The 20,472-nt window shown below is 41.7% G+C and overlaps 1 protein-coding gene and 1 long non-coding RNA gene across 23 annotated transcripts in view; one reads left to right on the top strand and one right to left on the bottom strand.

The window, feature by feature from the left end:
* LOC309352025 overlaps positions 1-20,472 on the bottom strand; it is a 123,865-nt gene that overhangs the window by 66,356 nt on the left and 37,037 nt on the right. For 2 of the 15 annotated variants that reach the window (XR_014161008.1, XR_014161009.1), the window contains 2 exons: positions 4,551-5,127; positions 2,701-4,340 (listed from right to left, as the gene is read on the bottom strand). The exons of 11 other annotated variants lie outside the window; for them this stretch is intronic. This is a non-coding gene — a long non-coding RNA (uncharacterized lncRNA). Of the gene's footprint in view, positions 1-2,700; positions 4,341-4,550; positions 5,128-20,295; positions 20,449-20,472 lie in introns of those variants that run through there. 2 more of the 15 variants (XR_014161010.1, XR_014161011.1) reach the window with 1 other exon arrangement.
* Positions 1-20,472, top strand: part of CACNA1C (calcium voltage-gated channel subunit alpha1 C) — a gene marked incomplete at its 5' end in the record, with an annotated part of 484,372 nt that overhangs the window by 437,289 nt on the left and 26,611 nt on the right. For all 8 annotated transcript variants that reach the window (XM_081879585.1, XM_081879587.1, XM_081879586.1 and 5 more), the window contains 6 exons: positions 2,243-2,371; positions 5,932-5,997; positions 13,547-13,638; positions 14,253-14,421; positions 14,917-15,044; positions 17,422-17,518. In XM_081879585.1, the coding sequence (XP_081735711.1) occupies positions 2,243-2,371; positions 5,932-5,997; positions 13,547-13,638; positions 14,253-14,421; positions 14,917-15,044; positions 17,422-17,518 (681 nt within the window). The remainder of the gene's footprint in view (positions 1-2,242; positions 2,372-5,931; positions 5,998-13,546; positions 13,639-14,252; positions 14,422-14,916; positions 15,045-17,421; positions 17,519-20,472) is intronic.

The raw sequence follows: 20,472 nt of genomic DNA, 5'->3' as shown, positions 1-20,472 counted from the left end.
GGGGTGTGTGTGTTTTGGGGGGGTGATCTGCACTGTTTCCTGGTTATGTACTTCTTCATTATTTGGCATCAAATTCTTCGCTCTGCAGCAGTGGAAGAGAATGTGGGCACAATATGTACTCAGAAGGGGAAATGTTATTTCCTCCCACAGCATCAGGCTGTGCTTCCACAGCACATCTAGTAGAAGAGCAGAAGAGTTTCTTAGGGCACTAAAGGAAACAACCCTTTGCTGTTAGCATGGTTTGGGAGCTTCGTTTCCCACCACACCCACCAGCAGTCTGCCTGGCAGGGAGTCTTCTCACAAAAGCCAAGGCAAACTAGTTGATCCCACTTGTTCAGGAAACTCTTGCCTTGGCATAACATAAGTGCAGAACAAGGAATGTTCAAGCTAGTCACATTCCCCTTGGGGAATTGGGTGGGGGAGATGAATACTGAGGGATAAGGCAGGAGCTGTGAGAACAGAAAAGGCCAGTTAGGGGGGGGATATCTAATTTAAACTCTAGGGACTGTTAAACAGTAGCAGTCAGGCTAAATAACTGCTTTATCAGAGCAAGGCACAGGCTATGGGAAATACCTAGGGGTCATGAGAAATATAACTGAGAACAGTGAGAACAGTGAGCATGTAGTACAAAGCTATTTTTTAAAAAATCAAGAAGTGGGAAGATCATCAGATCCTGAAGAAATCATTCTAGCTTAGCTTGGTTTTGCAGGCCTATTTGAAAGGGATTCCCCATTTAGAAGGAAACTTTGGAATTGCTGTTGTTCCTCAAATAACATGAATTAAGTATATATTGGGTAAAGTTTCAGTAAACCTTGGCATCTTTAAGGTTAACATTTTTCCTGCAGAGGAGAAAATTCATGGGAAAACACATGTGGATATTATATTGCTTTCCAGTATAATTCATGCATCTGCTCTCATGAATATTTCTTCAAGGAATATAAATTTCATCAGAATTGACCATTAAACCCCTCATCTCAACTTAGCACTGTCTGCATCTTGCTATTTTGCTGTTGCTTACAACTGAAGACTGATCAGCTACCTCCCTTTTTGGTGGGCTGCTTTCTCCTCCTACTTCTTCCATGGGGTCCGTCACAAGGGAAGCAAAGTAAAGCACACTGTTCTGCAGATGTTGTGCCGGCTGGGCCGTAGCAATTAGGTTTCCGTTAACTGCATGCTCAGCTCCAAGCTTCATAAATATCCTTCAGTGAGCATGAAAAAGTCCTTGCAGAAACCTGAAGAGGCATCTTTGTATGCTGGCCAAAGAATGTTCCCACAAGACCAGGTGGTCTTCAGATAGCCATTTTTCTTTCTTCTGGCCAAGTGGAACAGAACACTAATGAGGAGCAAAGGCCATGGCTGTGTATGCACCCATTTAAATCAGTGAGAAAATTGAACATAGGTTGAACATCAGTGCTCAGGAGAGCCACAGGGCATGCACCACAAGGCGGGTTGGTTATATATTCAAGCTAGATCATCAAAGTAGCAGACTGGAGCAGTCTGAACAGCAAGCAGGGCATAAGGAGACAGTTTCTGTAGTGTCCTCCTGTGCTGAGTAATACTTATTGCCTGTGGCATGAAGTACTTTGTTTCCATTTCCTCCTGCTTGTCACCATGACCAAGCAGCAGGAAGTTGTGAGCAAAATGGAGGTCTTGCCAGTTACACCTGTTGATCAAATTACATATGGGGCAGTTTCTCAATCCATACAAATCCAAAACAAAATAGCTTTCTTGTCTCACAGGTTATGATTTCTCAACCAAAGGAATAGCAGAAACTGTGCCTTACACCAGTGTTTCCCAACCTTGTGCCTCCAGCTGTTTTTGAACTACAACTCCCATCATCCCTGACTAGCAAGACCAGTGGCAAGGGATGATGGGAATTGTAGTCCAAAAACAGCTGGAGGCACAAGGTTGGGAAACACTGCCTTACACTACCAGCAAGGCCCTTGAAAAATATTGTTAAAATTGGGGTGTGTGAGAGAGATTTTGGATAATGCCACTGAAGAACCATGGGGAACTGTTGAGGAATGAGGAAGAAAAAAATAGGCTAACAATTTGGTCCTAGAAGACAGATTATATATCTGCATTCATGTCTGAACTTCTGGGACTAGTGAAAGATTAGAGGTCTATAAGGCAGGGGAACAGTGCAGTGAGCTCTTCCTGTGAAGTAGCATTTTCTGTGGCCCAGGGTCTGTGATCCTCATCTTCTGTTGTAACTACTGCCCTCTGTGCCAATGGGTTCCAGAACGCAGAGGAAAACTCTCGCATCTCAATCACCTTTTTCCGACTCTTCCGCGTGATGCGTCTGGTGAAGCTCTTGAGCCGAGGCGAGGGCATCCGTACACTGCTATGGACCTTCATCAAGTCCTTCCAGGTAATTCTTTATTTCTTCTTCTATGCCTTTGCCTTGGGACAATACTGATGTGTTTGCCACCTCTACATTGCACATTTTTATATAGATCAGCAATGATCCCTGAAAGGATAGTTTTTTCCAGTCACAGGTCTCCCAGCATTAGGGTGAATGTGATGAGGCAGGATGAGGTAAAGGATTTCAAAATCTAAACCCAGATCTGTAAACCATGTGGAAATGTGGAATTGTTTAGTAAACTAGCTGATTTTTATGTTTCATAAACTCCCCTTAGTGCAGTTTCCAGAGGGGTAACCATGTTAGTGTGTTGCAAGAAAAACACCCAAGTCTTGTCACATCTTTAAAGTTAACACATTTATTGTGGCATAATATATTTATTAGTGGCTAAGGTGCCACAAGACCTTCTTTCCTCAATGCTGAGTTTTAAGTTAATACTGGACATTGAATTGGAATTGTTAGATCCTCCTCTGATAAACATGCTAAGGCAAAATGATTGATATAGTCATATTTTCCCAAGGTTTCCCATATTTTCACAGCCCTAGTTTGTATTTTTTTTATTTTATATTAAAAGTACGGTGTTATACTTTGTCCCATCAGGTCAGCCTGCGAACAAGCACTATCTTTTTGCACTGATGATTTATGCATCTGTGGTCACAACCAGAAATTTGGCTTTGTCCAGTAATGGCAACAGTTCCAATCCCTATTCATGCTTTGGGCATAAGCTGATGTATCTTAATAACAGACACCAGTACTAAATCCATGGCAATGGTCACAAGACAATGTGAGCTCACACAATTTGTTGTTGGCATCTGTCTGTCTCGAGAGGAGTGTGCCTCCAAGGGGAGAATCACAGTTACTGCTGTGGCTGCAGAGACCAGCAACTTGTAACTGCTGCCTCCTGCATTGTTTTTGCTGTGTTAGCAGCACCAAAATTAACTCCCCAGGGCACAGGCCTGTGCAGTATATATAGAGGTCCTGGGCTGCCCAGATTATAAGACACCCCCCCCCCGGCCTTGCTGATGTGATCCAAAGGAAAGCAGAGCAGTACATTTGGCATCAGCTTGGCTGCAGGAGCTGCTAGAAGCAAGTGTACAAGACTCCATCCTACCATCTTAGTGTCTCCACTCTGGATTTGTCTGTAGGGTTTACTCCTTAGCCTTTTCTTCCCCCAAAGATGTCCCTCAAGGCTCAGGTATGGATTTTTCATCAGGGTTTACTCCCGAAGCCTTTCTCACAAATAAATAAAAGCCTCAAGGCAGTGGAGGTTTAGGATCAGTTTTCCTTCTCTTAGATGGGCTACCTTTCGGGCTGACGAGCCCCATGAGGTAAGCAGAAATAACCCATGGGTGTCAACAAGCACCATTTTAAAAAAATGCATTTTAAAAAATTTTTATCAGCAAGTTTACAGCCAAGGAGTTTCCTGACAGAAATTTAAAAACAGGCCCCAAACAAAGGACATAGCTCTGTCCTTCTGTAGTCTGTCAATATCAGTCCTATTTCTCAGCACAACAAATTGCTCCATCTCTCATTCCCTTCACATCTTTATTAACGCTGTGCCTCTCACTGAGTCACTGTTTGGTTCTTAGTTCTGTCTTCCATGATCCTTTATAATTTACCCATATGGACAGTATCATAAACAAGTAGAAAGTCAGTTGTCAACGAGAGCAAGAATTGCGTGCTTAGAGGTTATTCAGACAAACATAACAAGAGTGTTAATTTTTTGGAGTCAATAAATGACAGAAAATGGAAATTTACAAAACATGTACACTGCAAATGGATCCCAAAAAGGAATGAATTCCATTGTCATTGTGATTTCAGCAATATTTTCCAGTGTTTCAAAAAGATGTCCACGAAGTCTAACAAAATTCTACTCTGCACAGGAACATACATGTTGACAGTGCTAAATAGTTACTAAATATAAGAACAACAATATTCATTGAAACCCAACATCATTACTTATTAGATGAATTAATATCTGAATTAATTAATTATTAGATGAATTAATATCTGAATATCTAATATCAGATATTAGATGAATTAATATCTGAATTAATATCTGTGTATCTGAAGAAGTGTGCATGCACACGAAAGCTCATACCTAGAACTAACTCAGTTGGTCTTTAAGGTGCTACTGGAAGGACCATGGCAGACCAACACGGCTACCTATCTGTAGATGAATTAAGACACCCTATTTTCCTCATAGTTGCATAAAAAAGTAATGAATGACCTTGTTTCAAAAATGCTTTATCACCATATTTCTCCATAGAATAATTTAAAAACATTTCACCCCAACTTCCACTAACAAACAGGAAACAATACTTGGAATTAAATTACTTATGAAGCTTATAAAAGCAGTGGCAGAAATACTTAATTTTAAAGTAGGGAAGAGTAGTTTATGCTGATAGATGTTGTCGTATATTGGTTATTGCACAGAAAAATGTAACTTTTTCAAAAAAAAATCCACAAGATACATTATACACCTGCCTGCATTGAGATGATGGTAACGTATTTACTATACCCAAGATAAAAGGAAATACTAGGGATTAGCCAATGTTTGCTTATGTTCAACTGCAGTACTACAGATAATGTCTGCTGAAAGCAAGACCCACTTCACACATTTTTTCTGACACAAATATTAGTAATAATTTCAGAAAAATGAATGTGCAGTGCAAGACTTATTGACAATATAATTATGGTTCTGTGTGTTGATAGCAAGTTTAGTCAAAGATCAGGCGAAGTCAAAGATGGATCAGTAGAGGCACCTAGTGGAAAAACAGACACATTACAACAATTAGTTCTTGCAGTGATTTTGCATAATACTGTACATGCATTGAAAAAAATTAGATGCACAAGTGCATCCATATTTCCACTTTCTGCCTTATATGACTTGCCACTTGTACAGCTTCAGGGATGGGGTTGCTGCTGCTGTTGCTTAACATTTATAGCCTGCCATTCCTCCAAAGACTTTAAGGTACTCTACATGGTCATTCCCGCCCCCCCACAACACGCACATTTATTGTTATTATTTGTCTTCCACACACATATCTCAAGGTGATATACAAAATTCCATTCAAACAAATAAATATTGTTGAAAACAACATGGAAAATAACCTCAGATAAGTTCAAAAAGAATAACCAACTAGGCACACCTAAGGCAGAGACTTATTCAGCGGTGAAAGTCTGTCCTAACAACAATCTTTTGAGGTAAGCTAGTATGAGAGATATGAGACCCAAGATTATCCAGTGAATGTCATGGCTGGGCAGCAATTTGAACCTGTTTCCCCAATCCTTGCTCAACATTCCAACCACTTCAACATGGTAGGTCTCCAAGGGATATATGAATTTCCATTTGGAATGTGACAACATGTGAGGGAAACAGCAAGTATAAATGCATTTTCATGTGCTTTGCTGCACAATGAATAGGCAAAGCCACTTTTGCCTTGTCTCATCCCTTCAGGCTGTTGTAATAACATATAGGGGCTTGCTGAAATACCCCTTTCTTCAGCAAGTCAAACTGTCTTATTAAGTGGCACACCATGATCTATTTTGGGTTTTTTCCCCTCCAGGCTCTTCCCTATGTGGCTCTTTTAATAGTGATGCTGTTTTTTATCTATGCTGTGATCGGGATGCAGGTAGGTGATTTCCTAAAATTAGTGTTTTCACATACAAAAGTATATATGGAAGTCAACAAACACTTGTATCAAAATGATTTGATTGACCCAAAGATTTTGACAAGGTGCACAAAAATAGAGTAGCATCAAAAACTGTATCTTGAAATAGATGTGCCAATAGGACTTTAATGTTCATATTTGTTATTTCAGTTCAAACAATTTGGTGGAGACAATGGAGAAGGGGCTTCCTGGTTCATTTTGAAGTTGTTTGGGGGTCTGGAAATGTATGGTCACGGAACGAGGAGCAAGCCCCTGCTGCTTTCTTCATTTTATTTATTATTTTTTTACAGAGGTTGTTCACCATGGGTGGGGCAACATTAGAGAAGATTAATTGCTTTCCCAGCTAATATAAATACTTAAATGAATATAGTCACGTCAAAGGATCAAATGCTTTTTGCTCAAAACCCCTGTAAAAGGATGACTTTGACCTGTGTTGAGAAGATTGCTACAGTTGCTTTGAAGTACAGGTGAAAAACCACACCAAATGCTCTTAGAATATAGTACCTGCTTTTTAGCAGTTTAATCTAAAATTTATCTAAACATTGGCATATGAATCTTAGTTGCAGTAAATCTTACATCTCTTTTGACCAGCAGCCTTATCTGAAATATCATAAGAACATAGGAGTCTGCCTTACACCAGGTCAGACTATTGGGCCACATAGCTCCATATTGTCTACAGTAACTGGCAGCTACTCTGTAAGGTTTCAGGAAGGAGACCTTCCCAGCCCTACCTGGAGATGCTGGGGAGTGAACCTGGGACCGTCTGAACATAGGCATACAGTGGTGCCTCGCAAGACGAAAAGAATCCGTTCCGCGATTCTCTTCGTCTAGCGGTTTTTTCGTCTTGCGAAGCAAGCCCATTGACGGCTTAGCGGATTAGCGCTATTAGCGGCTTTTATCGGCTTAGCGGATAAGCGGCTTAGCGGCTTAGAAAAAGGGGGGGAAAGGAAAAAAACCCCGCAGGAACTCACAAGACATTTTCGTCTTGCGAAGCAAGCCCATAGGAAATTCGTTTTGCGAAGCACCTCCAAAACGGAAAACCCTTTCGTCTAGCGGGTTTTCTGTCTTGCGAGGCATTCGTCTTGCGGGGCACCACTGTACCTAGGTCCTTTGTGCTCTTGGCCAGGAGCTGTATTGACGACCCACCCAGAAAAGAATCTGAGAAGCAGGTGAGATTGCTTGGACAGGAGGAACATGCTTCCTTGTGGCTGGATATTGCTTTCTGCCTGGAAGCCACTCCAAGGATCCCTTTCCGCTCCCTCCTGCAACAGCAGCTGCAGCTTTTCCTTCTGGAGATTTCAGAGGATTCCTTCTGTGGGCAAAACAGGTGCTTTTGCACCCCCAGGAGAGGCTGCTTTTGCCAACCCCTAAGTAATGCCTCTGCTTCTGCATGTAAGGGCAGATTTAGCTATCACCCTTCACCATCTTGTTTTGCACTGCCAGTCTAAAATCAACTGATGAAAGAGCTACATTGACACAATTGGTTTACAACTCGTGGAACTTCAGTTTGTGTCATAATTTGGGGCTGGCATTGGGGAAGAGCATGCCACCTGTGATTTCAACAGCTGTGTAGCAGGATAGAAATTCAATAGGTTACAATTATAGGAAAAGCTTTGCCTGATAGCATTTTGTCAGTCAGACACCCTACAACTTGTGGATAGCTACTGATTTATTATTGGGCCTTCCACCCCACCCACAAAAGAGGGCACAAAATTGTGTTTGAAACTCGCATACACACAAAGCAAATTTTATACATATGTGTGCCTTCTTTTCCAGTGGGGGTGGAGAGCCCAATCCACAAAGTGTACTTGGACCAGAAAATCCTTGGTTCAATATGGAGAACATGAAATCAAGTAACATGAAATCAAGTTCTTAGTATGCGTATATGTTGCAGAGAAGAAGTGAAGCTTTAGAAACACACTTTTTCCTTCTGCTACAACGTGGTGTACCTGGCAGTGTTAATCTGTCAGTGTCAGTGGTGGTGGGTGGATTTTGCCCACACCACACCATAGTCTGTCAAACACAATATCTTAATTCCACCCATATGCATGGATAGCAGCCATTCACTTACATGGGGGGGGGGAGGGAATAAAAAGTGTGTACTTGGGGGCAGAACTGAGGTGGGAGCTAAACTACCCCTGGGTTTGCAACTCTCCCAACAGCATTGTTTATTGCAACCCATCTTCCTCCATGCAGATTAAACCTACTCCTGTCTTGGTCATAGTATTATATAGTTGCTAATGTAATAGAGACAGAACCCACAGAGCTTCCTTTTAATCTATGACAAGGCAGAAATGCACCTAATTTGTACACAATACTTAATTATCCCTGATGAATGTTGGGACACTTTGCCTCATTCAAGATTTTAACAATCAAATTGATCTTATTATATTGCAAAACCAATATTTCTGCAAAAGGAGATATATCTGCATTAAAATGTGTATCTTTGTCACAAACAAAGTTCTTGCATTAATCTATATTTTGAATTTGCCGTAATGAAGAAATAATTAGAAAAGGTTCAGGCAATTCTAACTCACATTCATATTTTAATAAATAATTAATAAATATTAGGTGCTAAGTATTTTTTATTGTGTCTCTTCTCTTTGGCGATCACTCGTAGCCGAGTAAGATTGTCTTCCACGAACACTGTCTTAACAGTGAGCCTGTATGTGACTGTGGAGGCCAATTCTGGATCCACATGTCCTTCCACAGTGGGGACATAGGTTTCCGGACAGGAGTTGATCCCGGTGAAGGTTTGTCGCATGTGCCTTCCTCTTAGCTCCTTTCTCCTTTTCGCCCCGAGTTTGTGCTTCTTCAAAGTCCATGACACCTTTGGTAAAGGCTGTTCTCCAGTTGGAGCGCTTGCAGGCCCAGTTATCAGTACTTATACTACATTTGTTTAGATTTGCCTTGAGAGTGTCTTTAAACCCCTTTTGCTTTCCATTTTTGAGTTTGGAATAGAGTAGTTGGTTTGGAAGACAATAATTATATCCTCCTCAACTCTGCAAAGTCCCATTTCCTCAGCTACTCAACTCTTGATGGGCATGAAAGGTTTTGCCAAATCCCTTGCAGTGAAAAAGCCTGGTGAGAGTTGTTTGAATCCACTTGATGCAAGAGTTCCCTTTTTTAAAAAAAAAATGCCCTTGAGACATTACTATTGAGTCATCAGTTTGGATGCACCAGAACTGACAGTGACATGAGACTTTCCTATTTAAGGAAAGAAAGAAAGAATCTATTTTAGCTGTCTCTTCTGATACTAAGCATCACAATGCTTAAGCTTCACCAACTTATGTGACCAAGTGGAAAAACACAAATTGATTATGATGGATGACGCTGCCCAGCTGAAGGTTCAACAAGTGTGCTTAGAGAAGGAATCTTCTTTTCTGTCGTCTTCTGTATTGCAATCACTTCTACATACTGTACTTTGCTAATGAGTAAGATGAAATGCTGATTTTAGCCTAACCATTGCCCCTCATTTAGTCTGTTATATGAAGAGCTTAAAAGAACAAATGAAATATCTCATGGAAACATTGCCTCATACTCTTCTTTCCTGAGATGAAAAATATGGCCTGCCTCAGAGTATTTAATCTGTCCTCCTGCAACGGTAACTCCCAACACCCCCTCAGAACAGCTGCAACTGTCATTACTAAAATAGTGAGTCTGAGCCTGGGGGAGTCTGAGCCTAGAGCATTTCAGAGTACTCCTAAGGCAACTAACTTAGAATAACTTCATTTTAAAAGCAATTTTCTGCCTTTCATGCTAATTTTTTTAGAATATTCCTGTATTTCTTTCTCTTTAAAAAGCATGATGCTCAGAAGGATATTGCAGCACCTAAGCCTACCAACAAGGGACGCAGGTGGCGCTGTGGGTTAAACTACAGATTCTAGAACCTGCCGATCAGAAGGTCGGCAGTTCAAATCCCCGCAATGGGGTGAGCTTCCGTTGCTCGGTCCCAGCTCCTGCCAACCTAGCAGTTCCAAAGCACCTCAAAGTGCAAGTAGATAAATAGGTACCGCTCCGGTGGGAAGGTAAACGGCATTTCCATGCGCTGCTCTGGTTCACCAGAAGCAGCTTAGTCATGCTGGCCACATGACCCGGAAGCTGTACGCCGGCTCCCTTGGCCAATAAAGCGAGATGAGCACTGCAACCCCAGAGTCGTCCACGACTGGACCTAATCGTCAGGGGTCCCTTTACCTTTACTAAGCCTACCAGCAGGATTTTCTAGAACCACCACATGTGCAGAAATCAACCAGATTCTGCAGCACTTGCACATGAAAACAACAAGGAAAATATATCTCACAAGACACAGAGAATTGCAAGATGTAGCCCTACTATGAATTGTAACATGAAGACACAAAGAGTTACTGGAAAATAAAACCCCAAGGTGGTTGTCACCAATGGAAGCGAAAGCCTTTAAAAGACTCAATATGGAGTCCAAATGGCCAAAATATTGGGAAATTTTGGAACAAGAGGGAGACAAATTGAAATTGCAGAGCTTTGAGAAACTAAAAAACAAAGTGCGAGACTGGCTTCATTATTATCAGATAATGGAGGCTTATAAATTGGACAAGAAAATTGGATTCCAGGTGGAAAAATTGAAATTAGAAACAGAGTTGTTAGAACCCAAAACCAAGATTTTGTCAAAGATGTATAACTTGCTGCTGAAATGGAACACTCAGGATGAAACGGTGAAGTCTGTTATGATTAAGTGGGCACAGGATGTTGGACATAATATTATGTTTGCTGACTGGGAACAGTTATGGACCACTGCTTTGAAATTTACGGCATGTAATGCCTTGAGAGAGAATATTATGAAAATGATTTACAGGTGGTACATGACCCCAGTCAAGCTTGCAAAAATTTATCATTTGCCCGATAATAAATGTTGGAAATGTAAAGAGACTGAAGGTACATTCTTTCACCTTTGGTGGACGTGCCCAAGGATTAAGGCTTTCTGGGAAATGATCTATAATGAAATGAAAAAGGTATTTAAATATACCTTCCTTAAGAAACCAGAGGCCTTTCTTCTGGGCATGGTCGGCCAATTGGTGTCAAAGAAGGACAGAACTTTCTTTATGTATGCGACAACAGCAGCAAGAATGCTCATCGCAAAATATTGGAAGACACAAGATCTACCCACCCTGGAAGAATGGCAGATGAAGATGATCGACTATATGGGACTGGCAGAAATGACCGGCAGAATCCGAGACCAGGGAAAAGAGGCGGCGGAAGAAGATTGGAAGAAGTTTAAAGACTATTTGCAGAAATATTGTAAAATTAAGGAATGTTAGAATGATATTGGATAGAAATTAAGCGGTTTTCAGCTGTAATGTATAAAAGATATGGAAAATAAGCTTTTGAAATAATTAAAAGAATCAGTGGTGAGGATTTGCTAAACAAACAAATTGAATTGGAATATAAGAAAGGGAGGTATGAGGAGGTCTGGAAAATAAGTTAAAAGAAAATAAGTAAATGGAAACTTTATATGTTTTTAAATTGCTTTTATTTTTGTATTTTTGTACTTTTGTATTTTTGTTTTTTCTTTTCTTTTTGTTTCACAATGTACTACTTTTGAAAACTTTAATAAATATCTTATAAAAAAAAAGAATTGTAACATGATACTGAACTAAAGTGCTGGGTTCAAGCATATGTCACAGAATTAATTATTTCTGTACTGGTTCTTAAATAACAGAAGAATGTTCTTTAAATTTAAATGTAAATTCATCTTTACATGGCATCTTCTTCACTTATATACTGAAGCTAAAGTAGTTATAGCTGTCAAATGAAGGGAAAGGATTTCTTGGCAAATCTCTCCTAGCCTGCCTAAGCTCTCCAAGGATTGTGTGTGATGTGGCCAACAGAATAACCCTGTAATTTTACATACACAGTGTGCTCAAATTTTGTAACTAAACCACTGTAATCCTCTGTACTTATTTTTGAAAAATATTTGTATTAATGTCATTTGTAAATTGAGAGAAAACACACATTGAGTTATATGGATAAAGAAAAACTGAAGGGCTACAGAAGCTTTAGAACAGATTAGAATTTAACACAATTCTGAATAATTTTAGAGTTGGCCTTAAAATTCAAAGATTCAGTTACAGAAAAGGAAAAATAGAGTTCAATCAAATATCTACACAGTACTGGGGAACAGTGTTCAAAACTCCCCTTTGTTCTAGGTGCATTTTGTGACAAGGGATTTCATGAGTGCGAGCAGTTTTGGAGCTCTGGCCACAGTACTGCACCTAAGATTTCAGATTAAAACTGCGGAGTGAAAGAAAAGAAATTTTTTCTGCCTCCCCACTTCCAGCTACTCTCTGAGAAGAGAAGAGACTGGAGAAGAGGCCATCTTAAGAATATTAGGTGGGTGGGTAGGGGAAGGAATAGACCATGTGAAAAATGAACATAATATTTCAGCTGCAGTTCATTAATTTTCAGCATTGTATTATTGTTATTAAAAAAGTTTGCCTAGACATTCCGGCGTTGCGTCCATAACCTAGGTTTAAGGTGCCATTTAGCTCCTAACTTTCATATCTTAGTAGGCTGACGTTGAATCTGCTCTCCCGAGGAATAGCCCCACTGATCCTCTGCGACCAGTTCCAGTCAGGCTGGCAGACAGCAGTCCAGAACACCCTTCAGAAACTGGGTGTTGCCCCTCAAGCCCTTCTAAGTCTGGGGTTGGGCCAGGCAAAAGATACGGTCAGGCAAAGAATCATAGACACTGAGAGACAACAGGATTGCTCAAGGTGCAACCTGACTGTAAAATCCGGCAGCATATCTCTTCTTTCTCGTATCCAAAAATGCAAGAAGGGCTTTTACACTTGCCAGCAGCTCGGCTCTGCCCTCACCGGTCCTGGAAGGATCCTTTTAAAAAGTCCCATATGCTCAGAGACTTTGTGCCTGTTCATGTGGGGATATAGGAAGCCCAGAGCACTTGTTCTTTAGATGTCCCTTTTATGAAGAGGCACGTAGTGAGACCATTGATCCCCTGCTGGTGAGGCTCGCTGACCTCCTGGAAAAGCAAAAATTTGACCTTTTCCTGTCAGGCAAAGATCATAAGATGACCCGGATGGTTGCGAGATTCTGTTTACAGATCTGTAGGCACAGACTATCCCCCAACCCAAACTAGTTCGTTAAGAAAATCCCCAAACTCGATTCTATGGGTGACTCTGGGTCATCTCTCTGCGGTAGCTTATCTTAAAGTTTTAAGTGTCTATACGCTTATCGCATTTATAAATTTTTAGTTTATTGTTTTACATTGTTTTAAATATTTGTTTTCCTTCTGGGATTGTACCCCCAAGTATGTTTTATAAGCTGGTCTCCGACCATAATAAATTATCTATCTATCTTAGTTTCTAACACTGCTGGGGAAAGATGTGAAACAAATGAGTTTGAATATCTGAAATGTGGAGGGTGCATCCATATTTTATTTATTTATTTAAAATAAATAAGAATATTAATGTGATAGCTAGCATGAAGTATAATCTTACAAGCTCCTTTTTTCTACTAGGTGTTTGGTAAAATTGCCCTGAATGATACCACAGACATAAACCGGAACAACAACTTTCAGACCTTCCCCCAGGCAGTACTACTGCTTTTCAGGTGGGTTTCACACTTGTTTCCCTGGTTCAACTATATCATTGAGAAGTTAGTCACTGTGTCTGAGAGAAGTCACCTTACACTTGGGCTGTGATCCAATCAATTTGATACCCTGCCCAACAATAAATGTCCAATGATTGTTAAGATCTGATACATCCAAAATCTCCTAAAATGCATCTGCTCAAAATTTTTTGCCATGACTAGCTAACTGAAGAATAGGTTGACAGTCCAATATTGCAAACATTGTGGCTGCTTTTGAACCAAGAGTTACACTGTGCTGCAGGACAGTTAGTTCCCATTAGGTGGTGGAGCAGACATGACATGACTAGCTGAGCCTTTAATCTCTAGATCAGAGCTTTCCAAACTGTGTGTTGTGACATGATAGTGTGTCGTCTGCAGTGTGTAGGTGTGTCGCGTGAATACTCCCTGTGCTCCTCCCGGGGCTGGAAAGGGGTTAGGTTAACCTCCAGTTTGCTAGTAAAACTGAATTATTGTGTCACAAAATGGTGCATGTCTAAAAAAGTGTGTCACCAACATGAAAAGTTTGGAAAGCTCTGCTCTAGATTATTCAGTGGTAATGACGAATTACCTTCTTCCCATCAACCCCTTTTCAATAGATGTGCTACTGGCGAAGCTTGGCAGGAAATCATGCTGGCATGCCTCCCAGATAAGAAGTGTGACCCTGAATCCTTGGAATCAAACAACTCTACTGAAGGTGAACATTCCTGTGGGAGCAGCTTTGCTATCTTTTATTTCATCAGTTTCTACATGCTGTGTGCCTTCCTAGTAAGTATATGTCAGCAGCTTATGAGTGTTGGTGATTAACGTGCACTTAATTTGGAAACATAGGATGCAAAATTTTGCATGACAGACTACAAAAATATGTCAGTCATTCTTACCTACTGGGTCTGCATAGACCATTTATCTCTCTTTTAAATTACTTGGTCTTTAATTTTGCTTACTTACCAATTTATTTTACTTTATTTTATCCAGACTAGTATTTGTTGTACTAAACAGTATGCAGGTTTGTAACTATCTAATAGATTATATACATAGGATGCTGCCTTAAACTCGATCAAGCTAGTGGTGCCTTTTCCATCACCTAACTTGTTCCTTTTCAAAACAAAGCAATGAAGTCTAAGTTCCTTTTCAGTTAAATGTTTTACAGAGTTTTCTTTTTCAAAAACTCAAATTCTGAATTGTGCATGGAAAGGAACTTCAGTTGTGGATGTTCTAGCATGAAATACTGACTATTATTGTTGTTTCTGATCTTCCTTGCAGATCATTAACCTTTTTGTAGCTGTTATCATGGATAATTTTGATTACTTAACACGGGATTGGTCTATTCTGGGTCCTCATCATCTGGATGAGTTTAAACGGATCTGGGCAGAATATGATCCTGAAGCCAAGTAAGTTCCAGGACCATGTTCCAGATACATTTTTAGGAGAATAGTTGCCCTAAATTCTGTCAATTCAGCACTGAATTTATTATTCTAAAACCATAGTTGTGGCATAGCTAAAAGTAACAACAACAACAACACTTTTGTAAAGCATTTTCAAGTGTTGAAAGTGTTTCACAACCATTATCTAATTGTCATTCTTATAATAGCTCAGTAAAATGAGTTGTATTATTATCCTCCGTATTGCAGGTAGGAGAGACAGAGTTGTTTACTTAAAATAAATTGTTGACCAGAATGCAGCATAAGTAATTTTGGGGAATGCTCTAGAGAGCAGAAACTGTAGCTGAATAACATCCTTTTGTTTTGAGAATGTAAAAAAGGTTTTACAAAAGACCACTATTTTTAGCTGACTTTAGGACCATGAGGACTCAAAACCCAAAAGATCTGGACCAAAGTGTCAACCTCTATATCCAACACCACAGAGCAGTTATAAGGAAAGTATACCTGATCAGAACTGCTTTTACAGCGCATACGTGGGTGGTGCTGTCATCTAAACCACTGAGCCTCTTGGGCTTGCTGATCAGAAGGTTGGCAGTTTAAATCCCTGCAACAGGGTGAGCTCCCGTTGCTCTGTCCCAGCTCCTGCCAACCTAGCAGTTCAAAAGCATGCCAATGGAAGTAGATAATTAGGTACCGCTGCGGCGGGAAGGTAAACGGCATTTCTGTGTGCTCTGGTTTCCGTCACGGTGTCCCATAGTGCCAGAAGCAGTTTAGTGATGCTGGCCACATGACCTGGAAAGCTGTCTGTGGACCAACGCCGGCTCCCTTGGCCTGAATCGAGATGAGTGGCACAACCCCATAGTTGCCTTTGACTGGACTTAACCGTCCAGGGGTCCTTTACCTTTACCCTTTACAGTGCATAAGCAAAACATAGCCAGATTATTTAAGAATACAGAATGCAGGTGGAAGTCTTTACTCATAATTGCATATATTTGCACAGTTGCATTCTAGTGTTAGTTACCGTATTTTTCGCCCTATAGGATGCACTTTTTCCCCTCCAAAAATGAAGGGGAAATGTGTGTGCGTCCTATGGGGCGAATGCAGGCTTTCGCTGAAGCCTGGAGAGCGAGAGGGGTCGGTGCGCACTGACCCCTCTCGCTCTCCAGGCTTAAGGAGAGCCCCACCACCAGCCCCACAAGCTCGGGGGACAGTGGGGAGGCGCAGCACGCCTTTCCCGCTGTCCCCCGACTTGGTTAGAAGGCTGGGGGGGGGGAGAAGCCTACTCCTCCCTGTCGCCAGCCCCGCAAACTCGGGGGACAGCGGGAGAGGCGCAGCGCGCATTTCCCGCTGTCCCCCGACTTGGTTAGAAGGCTGGCGGGGGGGAGAAGCCTCTCCTCCCCGTCGCCAGCCCCGCAAACTCGGGGGACAGCGGGAGGCGCAGCGCGCCTTTCCCGCTGTCCCCCGACTTGGTTAGAAGGCTGGTGGAGGGCTTCCCCCTCCTCCAGCCCCGCAAGCTCCCAGAGCGATGCCAAAGCTGCACACAGCTTCGGCATCGCTCTGGGTTCCGTTCTGGGGGCTGGGGGAGGGGGAAGCTCCAAAATCTAGGTGCATCCTATGATCACTGCAACTTAAAAGCAAGAGTTAGTTGCAATGCCCTGGTTTTTGTTAAAACTAACTTCATAAGGTATAGGCCCTAAATCAAAGCCTGTTTCTGCTTCCCTTGCAGCACGCACAGCATAGAATTCAATTGTTACAGCTTGCACTAGCTCCAGAATAAAAATAACAGAATTTGCTGTACACATACAGAAAAAGTTGGAAAATATCCTGACAATATAAGGCGATACAGGAAGGCAAAGCAATAGGCCGAGAGCCTGAGATCCCAATTCTTTAATATGAACTTCTCAAAACTCAAGATGAACAGTTCTCAGATTTAGTATTTCATTCCCAACACAGAATGCACAGCATATTTGAGATACTTTTAAAAATAATTGTCTGGGTTAATCAAAAACCAGTAGTAGGGAACTGGCATGCAACTTGGGCCCTTAGCAATGAAGGCACTCAGGTTCACAGGGTTATATTTGACTCAGATAAACTCATATAGTGTAGGTGGAATTCAGTGTCATGTTATGATGATTGTTCCATCTGTACATGCATTTCTGACTGCCAGACACAACAATTTCTCCAATTCTTCCCCTGCATGCTATTTTGGGGGTTCTCTCAACTCTCTTAGAGGAGATGTGGGGATGGTGCGGGGGCAAGGAGAAGAGAAAAGCCCCACTGCACTAGCAGGAGTCCGTCACTGGTTCCCACTAGCACAATGAGTTAGTTAAATCTGGCCCTGTGTTTCTAACTAAGTGACAAGTCCCTTTTGCACTTTCTCCTATAGGGGGCGTATCAAACACCTAGATGTGGTGACACTGCTCCGTCGGATACAGCCTCCACTGGGTTTTGGGAAACTCTGTCCTCACCGGGTAGCTTGCAAGGTATGACACTTCTTTCTTTTTACTATGGAGATCACATTAACAGAATCTAATCTTTGTTCGCAGTGCTATTTTTCTAGAAAAAGTGGTGCGGGAACTCACCTCCCTTGTTCTCTTATTATGGCAATGGCACCCATCTGATAGGTGCTGGAACTGAGTTCCGGATGAAAAAAAGCCCTGTTTGTTTGAGACCTCTCACTAGATCCAGACATTAGTCCCTACTAAGCATTCTATGGCTCTCGTAGCAACTGGTGTTCAGGATATGGCAAAACTTGGATAATGTTGCCTCTCCAATTTAATGTCAACATGTCCCTTAGCTGCTGTGTTCTGATCAGACCTACCCACTATGGGGAGGGAATGTGAACTAATGTCAATTTGCTTTAAGTGTGTGTGTGTATATATATCGTATTGGCCTGAATATAAGCCTCACTTTTCCCCCAAATTCCGACCATGAAAAGTTACACGTGCGGCTTATGTTCGCAACCTTACGGTATGCAGCCAGGAGTGCACCAGGAGCACAGCACCAGGAGCACAGCAAAGTGGCACCCGCCCCATCCTCTCCCCCAAGACCGGGAAGGGAGAGAGCATGGCTCCCCCACCCCCAGTATGCAGCCAGGAGCAGCGAGGAATGGAGTGGCTTATATTTGGGTATTTTTTCTTTTTTCTTTTTCTCCCTCCAATTTTAAATGTGTGGCTTATATTCAGGTGTGGCTTATATTTGGGCCAACACGGTATATCACACCTTTGTCCAAAAATGTGTATCAGGGCAGTGTATATAAAAAATTTAAATCCACAGCAATTTAAAATGCCTTCCTTGGGGAATGGGGGTTCCAATACAGAGAAGGCACTGTTTTGAACATATATAATGTATTTCTCCTAAAGGTAGTACACAGAGAAGGCCTCCTCTGATGATCTTAATACACAGAAAGGTTGATATGGGAGGAGGCACTCCTTCAGAAATATAAAGGACACCAACCTTTATCTTTTTCCTCCTCCAACCCCTTTCCTTTGGTATCATATTTTTCAGATTGCAAATAAATGTAGTAAATAAATAAATCCCAAACCCTGAGCCCAATTTTAGGTAGGCCTCAGTGCTGCAACCATCTCCTGTCTAGACTTTTTGGTTGGACTACTGTCAGCTTCAGCAGCTGCCTGCATGTGTCTGCACAGGCCCATGTGGGTGTGAGAATTTGCCAGAGAGCAAGATGAGAGAGGTGACTGCAGCATGTAAGGTTGGAGGGGAGGAAAGGAAAGAAAGAATTCTAACAAAAGACAGAGGAGAGAGTGAAGTGTGAGCAGAGGAAGAGAAAAAACAGAAAAGAGGGAGGCAAAACAACAGATGAACTAACTGAGGAAAAAGGGAAGCACCTTGTGTGGCTGCTACACTTTTTTGCCTCTTCATGTATCTCTCTCACACTCATGCTGAATGCCATATAGTTGTTAGAGTATAAGACTGCAACTTGGGGGACCTCCGGAGCCAGTGTCTCTACCTAGATTAAGGAAATATGAACTAAAGCTGGAAAAGATACACAAAAAGGGAAATTAAAATTATCAAGGGATTGGAGCAACTCCCATATAAGGAAAGATTACAACATTTGGGGCTTTTTCATTTAGAAAAATGGTAAGGATGCATGATAAGAGATGTAGATTATGCATGGTGTCGAGAAAGTGGATAAGGAGAAGTTTTTATTTCTCTCTTATAATACACCATCTAATGAAGCTGAATGGTGGAAGGACAAAAAAAAAAAAAAAGTACTTCCACATGCAGCTCATAGTTAAACTCTGGAGTTCACCCCCGAAAGTGATAGTGACTAATTTGGATGGCTTAAAAGCAGATTAGACAGATTCATGGAAGATGAATCAGAAGCAGTGTATCTCTGTATACCAGTTGCTGGGAACTAGAAATGGGGGAAATGCTGTTGTGCTCAAGATTCTGCTTGCAGGCTTCCTGCAGGAACCTGATTGGCCACTGTGACCAATACATTATTGGACTAGATGGGCTCTTCTTGTGTTCTTAAGGAAATCACCATGGCAAAGAATATAGTAATTTCCAAAGCGTGATTAGACAGCCATAGAAAATGATGTCAGTATTTATTTTATTTTATTTTATTTTAAAAATATACCACTTTATACCCAGGGCGGTTCACAGAACAAAATCAAAATGTAAAAATATAATCAAAATAAAAACCCAATAACCCACCCCCAAACCCCACATTTTAAAAGAGCATAGGATATCAATCAAATCAACCAAAGGCCTAGTTAAAAAGAACATTTTTGCCTGGCGCCTAAAGGTGTATAGTGAAGGTGCCAGGTGAACTTCCCTGGGGAGAGCATTCCACAGACAGGGAGCCATTGCAGAGAAGGCCTGTTCTCGTGTTGCCACCCACTGGACCTCTCAAGAAAGAGAGGCACACGAAGAAGGGCCTCAGAAGATGATCTCAGGGTCCGGGTAGGTTCATATGGAAATTGGTAGCCAGTGCAGTCGGACCAGGATCGGTGTAATATGAACAAACCGTCTTGCAACCTGGCCACTGAATTCTGCACTAGCTGAAGTTTCCAAACCATATTCAGAGGCAGCCCTACATATAAACACATTGCAGTAATCTAACCTTGAGGTTACCAGAGCATAGACAACAGTAGTTAGGCTTTCCCTGTCCAGATAGGGGCATAGCTGGGCCACCAGCCGAAGCTGATGAAAGGCGCTCTGGGCCACTGAGGCCACCTGAGCCTCAAATAACAGCAAAGGAGTACCTTCAAGCTATGAACCTGCTCCTTCAGAGGAAGTGTAACCCATCAAGAGCAGGCGTCCTCCCACCCATCTGGTCTAGGGAACCACCCACTAACAGTCTTACCTGGATTGAGTTTCAGTTTGTTGGCTCTCATCCAGTCCATTACCGAGGCAAGACACTGGTCCAGCACTTCCACTGCCTCACCTGCAGATGCAAAGGAGAAATAGA

Source organism: Podarcis erhardii, assembly GCF_964252035.2.
Source record: "Podarcis erhardii genome assembly, chromosome: 10".
Lineage (NCBI taxonomy): Eukaryota > Metazoa > Chordata > Lepidosauria > Squamata > Lacertidae > Podarcis > Podarcis erhardii.
The sequence above is the reverse complement of the archived record's forward strand: the minus strand, read 5'-3'. Positions and strand labels throughout refer to the sequence as shown.